The sequence below is a fragment of the Gopherus flavomarginatus genome, chromosome 11 (genome assembly GCF_025201925.1).
Source record: "Gopherus flavomarginatus isolate rGopFla2 chromosome 11, rGopFla2.mat.asm, whole genome shotgun sequence".
Lineage (NCBI taxonomy): Eukaryota > Metazoa > Chordata > Testudines > Testudinidae > Gopherus > Gopherus flavomarginatus.
In genome coordinates, this window is record NC_066627.1 from 35,526,831 (window position 1) to 35,541,656 (window position 14,826).

The 14,826-nt window shown below is 39.0% G+C and overlaps 1 protein-coding gene across 2 annotated transcripts in view; it reads left to right on the top strand.

Moving 5' to 3' along the window:
- The window catches only part of CSE1L (chromosome segregation 1 like), a 36,455-nt gene that overhangs the window by 14,391 nt on the left and 7,238 nt on the right, over nt 1-14,826 (top strand). For both annotated transcript variants that reach the window (XM_050917277.1, XM_050917279.1), the window contains exons 8-19: nt 1,100-1,192; nt 2,385-2,552; nt 2,632-2,761; nt 5,093-5,158; nt 7,174-7,376; nt 8,225-8,309; nt 9,061-9,122; nt 10,157-10,293; nt 10,449-10,552; nt 11,236-11,333; nt 12,359-12,509; nt 14,611-14,819. In XM_050917277.1, coding sequence (XP_050773234.1) covers nt 1,100-1,192; nt 2,385-2,552; nt 2,632-2,761; nt 5,093-5,158; nt 7,174-7,376; nt 8,225-8,309; nt 9,061-9,122; nt 10,157-10,293; nt 10,449-10,552; nt 11,236-11,333; nt 12,359-12,509; nt 14,611-14,819 — 1,506 coding nt within the window. The remainder of the gene's footprint in view (nt 1-1,099; nt 1,193-2,384; nt 2,553-2,631; nt 2,762-5,092; nt 5,159-7,173; nt 7,377-8,224; nt 8,310-9,060; nt 9,123-10,156; nt 10,294-10,448; nt 10,553-11,235; nt 11,334-12,358; nt 12,510-14,610; nt 14,820-14,826) is intronic.

Consider the following 14,826-nt stretch of genomic DNA (forward strand, 5'->3'; position numbering starts at 1 on the left):
CAATTTAAAAGTTCCCCTCTGGAGGATATTATCTGGTTAAGGTAAAAAGTATTAACTTGTGCCTACACAAGGGAATAGGCAGAGGTTGGGATTGACTAACATGTTTGCTAACCTATAGTTAATTTTAGTCTGTCTTCCTGATCTAGGTAAACTCTAAGTAGCAGATCAGAGAGGCAAAAATACAAGGATAGCTAGTTACAGGTGAATTGCAAAAGACTCTTAAAAACAAAAACCCTGAATTTGTGGCCACTCTGCTGCTGCTTAATGCATAAAGGAGCCTGAAAAGCTTTTGTTGCTTATGGTAAGGTAAACAATAATGAAAACATTCAAGAATGTCAATTTTGGCCTTTTCTGGTTTTGTTAGGAGTGTTCAACCTTAATTACAAGAACAGTGGTGGTGGTGAAGGTTCAGTGGACGTTGTTTCCCAAGTGTCAAACTATTTTGCATGTCTCATAAGCGTTGACAGAAAACAATTGTAAACAGTCTCAAGCAAATCAAATGAGAAGGGATTTTATTAACTTTGTTTGATAGCAACATAATTTCACTATTTTTTTTATTGCCGTAGAATTGCTAAGGTATAAAACAAGCATATCTGTGTTTAAAAACATGCTAAAAAGCAAACTTTTAGACTCTTTATACAGTGCAAAGCACCCTTGTGAGTACAGGCCCTTGAAGTGTGATAAAGTCCCCGGAGACTGTTGGAGTCCACTCCTGTTTCCTTCTTTTGTACTGAAGAGTAGGATTGAGCAAAAGGGGCGGCCTGTGCTTTTGTGTTTTGAGGCTAAGGGGGCAAAAGGAGTGAGAGTGTCTTTCGTTAGGACAAAAAGGGTTGTGAGTTGCCTCTCTCTGACCATCTTTCAGAGGAGAAAATCTCTCATGGCTCCTAATATCTCCTGAAGTGGCGTCTACAAACAAATACTAGAGATAGAAGCTATAGTGTGAAGTCTCTATGTCAGGGTCTTGCATGATTTCCTATGTCCTTCCTTTCTGAGAAAATAAATTAATGAACAGTGGACAGTAACTATAAAGCTGCCAAACTAGTATAACCAGGAATGAACTTAAAATGTGCATTTCTTTCATGCTTTTTTCTCCTCACAGGATCTTCCTGAGTTTTTTGAAGATCACATGGAAACCTGGATGACAAATTTTCATAGTCTTTTAACTTTAGATAACAAACTTTTACAAACTGATGTAAGTATTCCATAAAATTTGCCTCTGTTCAAATCTGTTTGCAGGGGGAAGGAGTGACTAAGGACTTGTCTACACTGGCAACTTTAAAGTGCTGCTGTAGCAGCGTTTTAACGTGGTTGTGTAGTCACAGCACAGCGTTGGGAGAGAGCAATTGATGGACCTATCCTCTGTGAACTTATCTAATTCTTTTTTGAACCCTGTTACAGTTTTGGCCTTCACAAGATCCCCTGGCAATAAGTTCCACAGGTTGATTGTGTTGTGTGAAGAATTACTTCTTTTTTTGTTTTAAACCTGCTGCCTATTAATTTTATTGGGTGACCCCCTTGTTTGTGTGTTATGTGAAGGGGGTAAATAATACTTCCTTGTTCACTTTCCCCACCTTAGTCATGATTTTATAGACCTCTATCATATCCCCTTTTAGTCACCTCTTTTTCCAAGCTGAACAGTCAGTCTTTTTAATCTCTCCTCGTATGGAAACTGTTCCGGACTCCATCGTTTTTTGTTGTCCTTCTCTGTATTTTTTCCAACTCTAATATATCTTTTTTGAGATGGGGCAACCAGAACTGCACACAGTATTCAAAGTGTTGGGCATACCATGGGTTTATATAGTAACATTGTGATGGTTTTTTTTCTGATCTTTCTCTTTCCTAATGGTTCTTAACATTCTGTTAGCTTGTCTGCTGCTGCACATTGTTGATAGTTTTCTGAAAACATCTGCTCAGTGATGCCAAGATCTTTCTTGAGTGGTAACAGCTAAATTAGACCCCATCATTTTGTATGTAAAATTGGGATTATGTTTTCCAATATGAATTACTTTGCATTTATCAGAACTGAATTTTGTCTGCCATTTTGTTGCCCAGTTGCCCAATTTTCTGAAGTCTCTCTGCACCTCTTCATAGACAGCTGTTGGGTAATTTTGTATTGTCTGCAAACTTTGCAACCTCACTGTTCACCCTCTTTTTCCAGATCATTTATGAATATGTTAAACAACATTGGTCCCTGTACAGATACTTGAGATACCTTCTGTCTATTGTGAGAACTGTACATTTATTCCTATATTTCCTTATATTTAGAATTGTGAAACACCAATACAACAGCATTATAAAATACCTTCCTCTTTTTATTTTGGTAGCTGACTGTTCACTAGTGTTGAAATTTGCATGTTTGAGTTTTTAGTTTTGTTTTATATGAGGATGAAGAGGAAGCTGGATTATTGGAGCTATTGAAATCCCAAATTTGTGATAATGCTGCTTTGTATGCTCAAAAATATGACGAAGAATTCCAGCCTTACCTGCCTCGTTTTGTCACAGCGATCTGGAATTTGTTGGTCACGACAGGCCAGGAAGTTAAATATGACTTGGTAAGTTGTTATATATTTCCATTCAATTTTAGAATAAACGGTTCAGTTGTGCTAAAAATGGGTCCATTTTATGTTCTAGTTGGTAAGCAATGCAATCCAGTTTCTGGCCTCAGTTTGTGAGAGACCACATTATAAACATCTGTTTGAAGATCAGAATACCCTGACAAGCATCTGTGAAAAAGTTATTGTTCCCAACATGGAGTTTAGAGGTAACTATTTTTTTTTTTTTAAGGCATGTTAGTAGCAATTATGACCAGTAAAGGATAACTGTTGTTACCTTCATAGTAATGTAAGGGCTGCACGATTGGACCCTATGCACCCTTGCACAAGAGTCAAACCATGTCTCTCTGATAGTATGCTAATCTGTTGAGTTGCTGTGGAAATGATCATGTGAGAAAATTTCAATCCGGTAAGGAACGATAGCAGTCCTTTCTCTTGTAATTTCAAGTTGCGCTATTACTTTGAATTTTTAAAGTTATTAGTGCAAACACCAGAATAATTCAGGCTGTGTAACGAGGTGGAGCATGGAGAATTTACCCCATCAAGCTTTAGTAGTTCATCTGTCTGGCTAATCTGAATCATTTTGATCCTGGGGCCAGCAAGACTTAACTTGTAACAAAAATTTATTGCACCAGTTGGAAGCTTCCCTTCTTTCTAATGCATGAGTTTGAAAGCCTCTTGGTTCAAATACACTTAAAATACACACCTCTACCCCAATAGAACGCTGTCCTCAGGAGCCAAAAAATCTTACAGCGTTATAGGTGAAACCGCATTATATTGAACTTGCTTTGATCTGCTGGAGTGTGCAAACCTCCCCCCCCCCCTCCCGCTCCGCCCCCAAGCACTGCTTTCCCGCATTATATCCGAATTTGTGTTATGTCGGATCACGTTATATCAGGGTAGAGGTGTATATGGGGGGAGGAATAGCTCAGTGGTTTGAGCATTGGCCTGCTAAACCCAAGGTTGTGAGTTCAGTCTTTGAGGGGGCCATTTAGGAATTAGGGGATTGGTTCTGCTTTGAGCAGGGGGTTGGACTAGATGATCTCTTGAGGTCAGGGCTGGCTTTAGGCTGATTCGCCCGATTCCTGGGAATCGGGCCCCGCGCTTTAGGCGCCTTTTAAAGTTTTTTACTTACCCTGGCTGCTGTCTGCTCCGGGGTCTTCCATGGCCCCGCTCCCCTGACCAAAGCACCGGGGGAGCGCAGCTGCCCCACAGCCCTGCTCTCTCAGCTGGAGCTCCGGCCAGGAGCGCGACAAGCCCCGTGGCCCCGGCCGGAGCCTTGGGGTAGCAGGGGGCTCTGGGGGCTATTTAAAGGGCCAGGGCTCCAGCCGCCTCTGCCACCCCGGTCCTTTAAATTGCCACTGGAGCTCCGCCACCCCCATGCATTCCCCAGGGCTCCCACGGCTATTTAAAAGGTCCGGGGCGGGGTAGAAACGGGGAGCCCAGGGCCCTTTAAATAGCCCCCAGAGCCCTGGGATAGTGGGGGGCTTGGGTGCTTTTTAAAGGGCCGGGGCTCCAGCTGCCTCTGCTGCACCCCCAGCCCTGCCCGCACCAGCCCCGCTGCCTGCAGCCAGCTCTGTACCCCCTGCCCACAGCCAGCCCCTACCAAACCCCCTGCCCTGTCTCCAGCCGACCCCTGCCACACACCCCTGCCTGCACCAGCCCTGCACTGCCCGCCCTGCCCTGTCTCCAGCCAACCCCTGCTGCATCCCCCTGCCTGAAGCCAGCCAGTCCCATACTCCTGTCTCCAGCCCTGCCAACCCCTGCTGCACCACCCTGTGGCCCTGCCTGAAGCCAGCCTGCCCCACACTCCCCTGTCTCCAGCCAGCCCCACACCCCTTGCCCTGCCTGCAGCCAGACCCTATCTCCAGTCAGCCCCTGCCCTGCCTCGAACCAGCCCCATGTCCACTGCTGCCCTGCAGTTCCCAGGCCAGTAACCTGCACACCTGCTTCAATGAGGGGGGCAGGAAGCAGCAGGGACCCACACATGTGTACACCCCCAGGGAGTGGCGGGGACCCACACATGTGAAACGGCAGTCATTAATAACCAATCAACAGCATATATGATGCAATGTACATCATATACAATTTTATTATTTATATAGTTATGGAAAGTAAATAATACATGGAAGAAATGAAAGGCTTTTTTTTTACACTTTTTTCTTTTTAAGTCATCCCTGCCAGGGCCCCGCCGAAAGTGTTCGAATTGGGCCCCACACTTCCTAAAGCCGGCCCTGCTTGAGGTCCCTTCCAACCCTAATAATCTATTATTCTATGAATGTCCCCCATCTTTTCTACATCCAGTGTATAACCGCTCATGAACATGAAAGAAAAGGAGTTACAGTTAAAGCTCATTGTGTCACTTGTTATGCATCAAGCCCAATATGCTGTGTAGTAGCTGGCAAGATCTCTTAATCCCATTAATATCACAGAACACTGTTTAAACCATAGTTGTTGACACAAAGTATCTCAATTCTTTGCTAAGAACCAAACACACAAATGAATTCATTATTGTATCTCATGGTCTATTTTCTCTGCAGCTGCTGATGAAGAAGCTTTTGAAGATAATTCTGAAGAATATATAAGAAGGGATTTGGAAGGATCTGGTAATGCACAGATATACTGGGAATATTTTACATTTTTAAACATAATGCCAAAGAACGGAAATAGTTTTCTGAAGTTTATATATCTTTATTTTTATACTTGGAAGGCCCTTTCCAAAATCAGTTCTAAAGAGACTTTATCCAAATCTTGAGAAAGTTGACTGTCATGCAAAAGAACAATTGTTCAGTTTTTCCTTAAATTATAATGGGAAAGAGAGTGGCTAAAAGTCAATGTGTTGCAATTGAAAGACATAGCAGAGTTTTAAATACTACCATTTTTATCTGGAATTAGCCACACTTCAGATGTACAACAGTAATAATACCTAGTACCTAGTTCTTATGTAGTGCTTTTCATCCATTGATCTCAAAATGCTTTACAAATGAGGTCAATATCATTATCCTTACTTTACAGATGGGGAACTGGCATTGAGGTGAAGTGTCTTGCCCAAGGTCACCTTACAGGTCCATGGCAGAGCCAGAAATAGAGCCTGGGTCTTCTGAGCTCTTATCTACTAGGCAACACTGCCTCCACTATTAGCATTTATTCATAATGATCCTGAAGTTCAGTGATATAATATGCAGTGGTGGTGTAGCCATGTTGGTCCAGGACTGTTGAGAGACTTCTTATGAACTTGTATACCATTCTTACCAAATTTAGGCAACTAGTTACATTTTACATGAACTTTGAGGCTACTTGGGATACTAGGAAGACAGCCTGATGCATCTGAATGTGGTTCTGATGTCGTTTACCTTAGTTATATTATGTTGGAGACCAGTTGGGCAAATAAACTGCAAACAGTTATGGAAAGTAGGTTGTTACTTGGTACTTGTGTTGTCTAGTTGGAAACCTTAAATTTTTAATCCATTTTTTAAAAGCTCATTCCATATCGAGTTTGTCTAGAACAGGGGTCGGCAACCCATACACACACACGAAGCCCTCTGCCCTGACCCCTGCACCTCCTCGATGCTCCTAGCCCTCTGCCGTGACCCCTGCACCCCCCACACATACTCAGCCATCCCATACCCTGAATCCTGCACCCCCTCACCCTCACACACCTCCAGCCCCTGCTCTGACTCCTGCACCCCACACATACTCAGCCCCCCACACTCCATGCCCTGACTCTTGCACCCCCCCACATCCCCACCCTGAGCACCAAACGGGAGCTCCTGCACCCCTCCCCACATTCCCACCTGCACCCCCAGTCTGGGGTCCCAGCCGCCAGCCCTGCTCAGCCCACTGCTGGTCTGGAGTCCTGGCTGCCGGCCCCTTACCAGCTGGGGTCCCGCAGGCCCTGCTCAGCCCACTGCCAAACTAGGTGAATGGAGCCCCAGGCCGGCAGTGGGCTGAATGGGCTGGCGGCGTGAGATCATTTTAATTTAATTTTAAATTAAGTTTCTTAAACATTTTGAAAACCTTGTTCACTTTACATACAACAATAGTTTAGTTATGTAATATAGACTTATAGAGAGAGACCTTCTAAAAATTGTTAAAATGTATTATCAGCATGCGAAACCTTAAGTTAAAGTGAATAAGTGAAGACTCGGCACACCATTTCTGAAAGGTTGCCAACCCTTGGTCTAGAACAAGCTTCAGTGTGTGTATGTCCTCTTTGGAAACAAAAAGAAAATTTTGCAACATTGTCATGCAAATTTATTAGCCCAGGCACTTTATTGTAAGGGTAAAGAGAAAATTATGATGAAGAAGAAAACTCCTTGCATGCCTGTCAGAAAAATTTTCATTAGGCAGTAAATATGGAGAGCATGCTATCAGCAGTGTTACATATCTTTGCCTATATCCCAGAATATTGTTTAACGCTCTATTAAGCAGTAGATTAAATTTTCTGCATGGATTTAATCGTCTCCATTCTATATTCATCACAATAAGTAAAATATTTGACTTAATACTGTACATGGCAATAGTTGTTGGTAGTCAGTATAAACTATATTAGGTAGATATGTGACCTAGAGCCATTCATTCTTTCGTATGCAAATAATATTTTTATTTCTTTTTTATACAGATATTGATACCAGACGCAGAGCAGCCTGTGATCTAGTACGAGGCTTATGCAAGTTTTTTGAAGGACCTGTAACAGGGATCTTCTCTGGCTATGTTAATTCCATGCTCCAAGAATATGCAAAGAATCCATCTGTCAACTGGAAGCATAAAGACGCAGCCATTTACCTTGTAACATCTTTGGCATCCAAAGCTCAGACGCAGAAGGTACTTTTACATGCCTTTTATTTTAAACCATAATGTATCTGTACACACATCATAGAGTTAAAGGCCATAGGAGACCACTGGATTGTCTGACCTCCTACATATCACAGACCACTACCATCACCCAGCACTTGCACATTTGTCTGATTTTGGTCCTTGAGTTTAAAGTATTACAGCCCACAGGAGACTAAACTATTATGTACCACAAGTTGATGGAGTTTGTTACATGGTATATACTGGCAGTAAATTCACTGAAGGGAAGGGCGTTACACTGATCAAAATTTGGCCCACCGTATATGAATTAGAATGGCCTTATGAGAGACTAATACAATTGTCTGCAATCAAGCATAGTGAAAAATATTATGCATCTTTCTTTCTTGCTGTTCTGCCAAAGAACCCCAGTTCTGCTCCATAGCTCTCTTGCTTTCCAGTTGTGAGCATCTGGAGAGCAGTGCTCAATTATGATGCATTAGATGGTTATGATATAGATAAGTCTTACAAGGATTACAAAACTGCCATGAAACACATCTCCACTTGATTTAAGAGGAACTTGATTTCAGCTCTATATAGGGGTTATAGGATTAGCAAGTGTCATAAATACTTTCTCAGTTTAGGGGCTATTTTATGTTGAACATTTAAAATTGCAGCTATAAATGACCCCAAAACAAATGTGTGCAGAATAATTGGAAAGGATGTTCTGAATCAGAGTATCTATGTAGCTCCTAGACTGTGGTGATTGAGTACTTTATAAATAACTAGATAAATTTGGGTGCTTTCTGTAAAACCACTTGGAAATAAGTTAAAAAAATAGATGAATATTGATAAAGATTTTTCTGATTTCTTTTTTCTAGCATGGAATAACACAAGCCAATGAATTTGTAAATCTGACAGAATTCTTTGTGAATCATATTCAACCCGACTTAAAGTCTGCTAATGGTAAGCTCAGGGTTATCTATCCCATAATGCTCCTTTTGTAGCATACCTAAAACCTCTTTGGTGGCCGTTAACTTTTATTGATTTTTCAGATGCACAAAAGTTTTAAGAGTAACAATACTGATGGCTTGCCTGCAGTGTATACCCACCCATTTTTGAATAAGGTAGCAAAGTTAAAAATTTGGTTATAGGAGACTGAATGTTTTGTATTCTGCTGCTGCAGCCATTCATTCTATGGAAGTATTTGGTGGGGATGAGGATGGGAGGTTTTTCATATTCCCACACCATTTGTTTCATGATAGACTGCTGTTTTCAGCCTAGAAATACAGTTAACTATTCACGTACAAACTACCTTTGATTTTTTGGGGGGGAAGTACTTCTTTAAACTGTGTCACGAGGTTATCTTGATCAGTTCCATGGCCTACCATCAGTGTGGTGGCTAGTGCCATATCATATTGTTGTAGGTCAGGGCTATGAATAACTGATCAGACCAACTCAAAATCCAGAGTTTAACATATCTGATCGTAAAATTATAAGAAGCAAAAAAAAAAAAGCAAATGTGGAGAGTGCTGTTTCGGTCTTACAACTGCTACATGCTTACAACAAAGTCCACGTTAATACAATTTTGAAAATGTACAGATAGCTCATGAAGAATTCTTTGAGCTGCTGTCAACTCTGTATGTAATTTTGTTAAATAATAATCTCCATATACAATAATGCCCAAACGCTCACTAAACATCCCTTTCATTTCTAGTGAATGAATTTCCTGTGCTTAAAGCTGATGGCATCAAGTATATCATGATTTTCAGGAACCAAGTAAGTTGCTCTCTTAATCCTCCATTACTAGTGTCATTTAGCTTGCAGTCATTTTATACTTACCAAGCCTAATGAACTAATTTCCACACAACATATAATAAATTATTTCAACAGATATTCAGTAACCACATGTTCCATGTCTGAAGATGAATATTAGTGGTATAAAAAGCTTGTTAATGTTCGATTACTGTTAGAATAGGGAACATTTAGGATTTCTTTTCCACTTGTAACCTTCCATGTGCACAGAGAAGAGAAGTGACTTTTAGCTAGGGCTTGCCCAGTTGCCTTTGTCATGACATTGTTACAGGAAGTACAATAATTTTTCCCCTGTCTCCTTTGACTTTTGAGATGTAGCAAGAGAAGACATTAGGTATTTCAGTTGTATACTCTTATTTTTGCTGAGCTTTTCAACTCACAGCTATGTATTATTTCAAAAGACAAAAGGGCCTGATTCCACGCCATTGGAGTCAATGTGATTTTTTTTTAATTAACTGTAATGGGAGCAGGATTGGGCCCCAAAATCAAATCAGACAGCCTGATTCTGCTACCTTAGTCATGTTGAGTAGTACCTTATTCCCCAAGCATTCCTGATCAAATTGATACCATAGGGGATATCAGAGAGCTGTTTTTCATTTAATAATGGGGGAGAAAAGTATTTTAGGTATATCAAATGCTGCTAGAGAAGTCTATAAAAATGATCATCATACAGACAGTTGAGGAGAAAAAATATTAAGATCTTAATTTAGAGATTCTTTGCATAATAAAATGCTGAAGAAAAATATTATTTTAAAAAATCTTAGTATATTGATAGGGAGCAATACATAGGTGATGACAGGAACAAGGTAGTAGCCCTCTGGATATCAGGTGGTCAGGGTGTGATATTAACTACTGGAGAAGCCTGCCAGAGATTCCTTCTGATCTCCTGCGGAACTTGTGTTGTCACAATGAAACAGATTCTAGGGTGAATGTTTTCTCAAACTACAGGTGTCTGATTCTAAAATGTCAATTTCAGTGTTGTCACTATGTTTTTGTAGGTACCTAAAGAACAACTTTTGGTGTCTATCCCTCTCTTAATCAATCACCTGCAAGCAGAAAGTATTGTGGTTCATACTTATGCAGCCCATGCTCTTGAAAGATTGTTTACCATGAGAGGAACTAACAATGCGACACTGTAAGTTTTCAGTTAGAAGTAATTTTACTTCTGGGTTTTTATCATCATTTTAGGGGATTTTTTTTCTCATCATATCAGAATAACCTAAGTTGCTCAGAAATTGCATTTTGAATAAAACATTGAAGTGTTGCAAAACTGTCTTTTTTCATTTACAGCATTACAGCTGCAGAAATGGCACCATTTGTAGAAGTGCTGCTAACAAACCTTTTTAAAGCTCTGACATTTCCTGGCTCATCTGAAAATGAGTATATTATGAAAGGTAAGAAATTCCATACGGTGCACTGAGAAACTGATTTAACTTGAGGAGGTAAGAAGCTACTCTAGCTATGGGCCTCAAAGTCTGATTTGAAACTCCTGATTTATGCCACTTTTTTTTTTTTTAAAGTGGATACACACACTAAATGCAGGTGCTTATTAGTTAGGTTAACATAGCTAATTTTGCCATGTCCCAAATGTGGAACCCAGGAAATATAGTATTTATAACAGGCTTGTATGTGACAAAAACGTAGCAAGGCCTCAGATGGGGCATGTCCCTCGTTCTGAAGGCTAGCTGGGAAATATAACAGTAGACTTCAAATGTATCAGTGTCTCGTGGCTAATGCATTGGACTGAGACTCAGAAGATCTGGGTTTAATTCTTGTCTCTGCAACAGATTTATATTGGGCAAATGACATAATCTCTCTGTATCCATCTGTAAAATGGGGGGATAATGATCATTTGCCCAAATCTTTGTCTTGACTATGGATTGTAAACTCTTCAAGACAAGGCGTGCGTGTGTGTGTGTGTGTGTGTGTGTCGCATCTACGACAACAGGCCCTGATCGTAGCTGGGGCTTCTGGGCTTTACTATAATACAAATACAAGATCAAAGGATTTATATGTATAACTGGCAAGCTGGCACATCTTCAGGGATGTAAAATTCTCTATCTTAATTTATTTACAGCTGTTATGAGAAGTTTTTCTCTGCTACAGGAAGCTATAATCCCATACATCCCTTCTCTCATCGCTCAGCTTACACAGAAACTGCTGGCTGTCAGTAAGGTAAATAGAAGGCTATCCGAGCACAATGTTCACTTCACTATTAGCTGCTGCTTCTACTTTTTAAGGCAGAAATCTCTTTTGTTTTTCTTAAAAATGATTTTTTTTGTTAAAATACTGGTTGTTGCACAATAAATTGCCAATTAAAATAATAAGTAGCTCTTCTACATTTGGTAGGAACTCATTCTTCATACCTAACAGTGAAATATCATCCTCTTTTGTAGACACAGGTTCCTGCAGAGTTTCCCCTCTTTCATTTGAAATACAAGCTTTATAAAAAAACTTTTTAAGTGTATTTATAATATAACAATTATTTTAGTGCAAGCTTTTGTATATACACAAATGGCCTGTATATAAATCTGGATTTGTCACGGATAGTCACATAAATCTTAAAACTGTCTGTCTGGTTTTCCTTTGTATTCGGGACTTCTCAGGCAGTTGTTTAAACCAATGAAATATGGAGGCAGTAAATGTTATACATAAAAGAAGAAATTAACTCTTGATATGTTTAAATCTCTTGATAACTAACAGATTTTTTCAGTTCAAGTTGGACTGCTATACTTTATATAGACAATCCTGTGAAGACTACAGGCCACCTTCAACTGTTAACCAAATAAACTTTTTTTTTTTTTTAAAGCCTACATTTTGCTGTAGGGAATAAAGGACATTCTGTATAGATAAAGAATTGAATGAACATTGTTACGTAACTGCAAAATATATTTATTTTTTTTCAGTAGATGTTTTCCTATGCTGTTTCTTTTTTTTTATTTGTTTGGTTTGTCTAGTTATGAAAACTGTATTGTATATTTCCAAAACTGATAAAAACTTAGACAATGAATATTAGTGGATCTTACTGCTTTATCCCATGGTGTCAGTGGAATTATTGTTAGAAAAATATAGCATAATGCACATATTCTTTGACTAAAATTAGATTAAGAAGCTTTAGGTTTCTATTTAAATATAAGTTATTGTGTTAACTGACTTGGCTCAAAGTCTAAGTTGATTGTTTATTCATAACTTGTTTTTAGAACCCAAGCAAACCTCACTTTAACCATTACATGTTTGAATCAATATGCTTATCGATAAGGATAACTTGCAAAGCAAATCCTGCTGCTGTTGGAAGCTTCGAAGAGGCTTTGTTTATGGTGTTTACTGAGATATTACAAAATGATGTGCAAGGTAACTAAAAGCCATAAGTAGCTGTCTGTGTTCCCATCCTATGTTGTAGTGTATGTAATGTGCAATGACTTACTACACATATTTGTTAATGCAGTAATTCTGAGTTACATATTATGTCTACGGTCCCAAAGAGGTTTATTTATAAAATACAGTATCCCAATATCTCCTTGTTCATAAAGGACATGCCAACTGAAAATTTAACCAATTTAAAAAAAAAACAAAACAACATAGGTAACTTACAACTAGGGCAGTCAATTAATTGCAGTTAACACATCTGATTAACCCTTAATTGCAGTATTAATCGCACAAAAAAAATTGAAATGTTATTAAATATTTTAATGTTTTTCTACATTTTCATATATATTTTGTGTTGTAATTGAAATCAAAGTGTGTATTACTTTGGATTACAAATATTTGCACTAAAAATGATAAATGAAATAGTATTTTTCAATTCACCTCATACAAGTACGTAGGGCAATCTTTGTCATGAAAGTGAAAACTTACAAATGTAGATTTTTTTTTTGTTACATAACTGCACTCAGAAACAAACAACGTAAAACTTCAGAGCCTACAAGTCCACTCAGTCCTACTTCTTGTTCAGCCAATTGCTAAAACAAATGTTTGTTTTAATTTATAAGAGATAATGCTGCCCTTGTCTTATTTAAAATGTCACCAGAAAGTGAGAACAGGCATTTGCATGGCACTTTTGTAGCCGGCATTGCAAGGTATTTATGTGCCAGATATCCTAAAAATTTGTATGCCCCTTCATGTTTCGGCCACGATTCCAGAGGACATGCTTCCATGTTGATGACACTCATTGTGACTGATCTCCATGGGGAAAAATTGTATGTCTTCCGCTGTTTTACCTGCATTCTGACATATATTTCATGTTATAGCAGTCTCGGATGATGACCCAGCACACGCTGTTCATTTTAAGAACACTTTCACTGCAGATTTGACAAAACGCAAAGAAGGTACCAATGTGAGATTTCTAAAGATAGCTACAGCCCTCGACCCAAGGTTTAAGAATCTTAAGTGCCTTCCAGAATCTGAGAGGGACGAGGTGTGGAACATGCTTTCAGAAGCCTTAAAAGAGCAATACTCCGATGTGGAAACTGCAGAACCCAAACCACCAAAAAAGAAAATCACACATCTGCTGGTGGCATCTGACTCAGATAATGAAAATGAACTTTGGATCGTTACCAAGTAGAACTCATCATTAGCATGTCCCCTTGAATCATAGTTGAAGCATGAAGGGACGTATGAATCTTTAGTGGATCTGGCACGTAAATATCTTGTGATGCTGGCTACAACAGTGCCATGAGAATGGCTGTTCTCACTTTCGGGTGACATTGTAAACAAGAAGCAGGCAGCATTATCTCTCTAAAATGTAAACAAACTTGTTTGAGCGATGGCCTGAACAAGAAGTAGGACTGAGTGGACTTGCAGGCTCTAAAATTTTACATTGTTTTATTTTTGAATGCAGTATTTTTGTACATAATTCTACATTTGTAAGTTCAACTTTCATAATAAAGAGATTGCATTACAATACTTGCATTAAATAGTTTTTTTCAATTCACCTCTTTTGTATTTTTACAGTGCAAATACTTGCAATAAAAAATAATATAAAGTGAGCACTGTACACTTGGTATTCTGTGTTGTAGTTGAAATCTAATATATTTGAAAATGTAGAAAACATCCAACAATAATTAAATAATTGGTATTCTATTGTTTAACAGTGTGATTAATTATGATTAATTGCAATTATTTTTTTAAAATCATCCTGTCAGAAAGCTACAAAAATTAACATCTACATAGGCTTCAAGTTTTTCTCCTCTCTGTTGCATTGTGAAAGATTGACAAATGGAGAAAATTTGAATTTGACTATACACAAAATGCTTGCAAATGTATAAAATAAGTATATGTGGGGGCAGAAAAGCTTTTTTTCATAGGTTTCATTACAGGGATCTTAGGTAACTTGTAACAATAGGTACTTGTAACAATAGTAGGTTTAAAAATAATTCAGACAAATATGTTTCTATGAATTGAGAGTGACCCTTTCAACTATATGTAAATGTCATTTTCTGCTCCCTCATAACAGAGTTTATTCCATACGTGTTTCAAGTGATGTCCCTGCTATTGGAAATGCATAAAAATGACATCCCGTCATCCTACATGGCATTGTTTCCTCATCTCCTCCAACCAGTACTGTGGGAAAGGACAGGAAACATTCCTCCTTTGGTGAGACTCCTCCAGGCATACTTAGAGAAGGGTGCCAGTACAATAGCAAGTGCTGCAGCTGACAAAATTGTAAGTT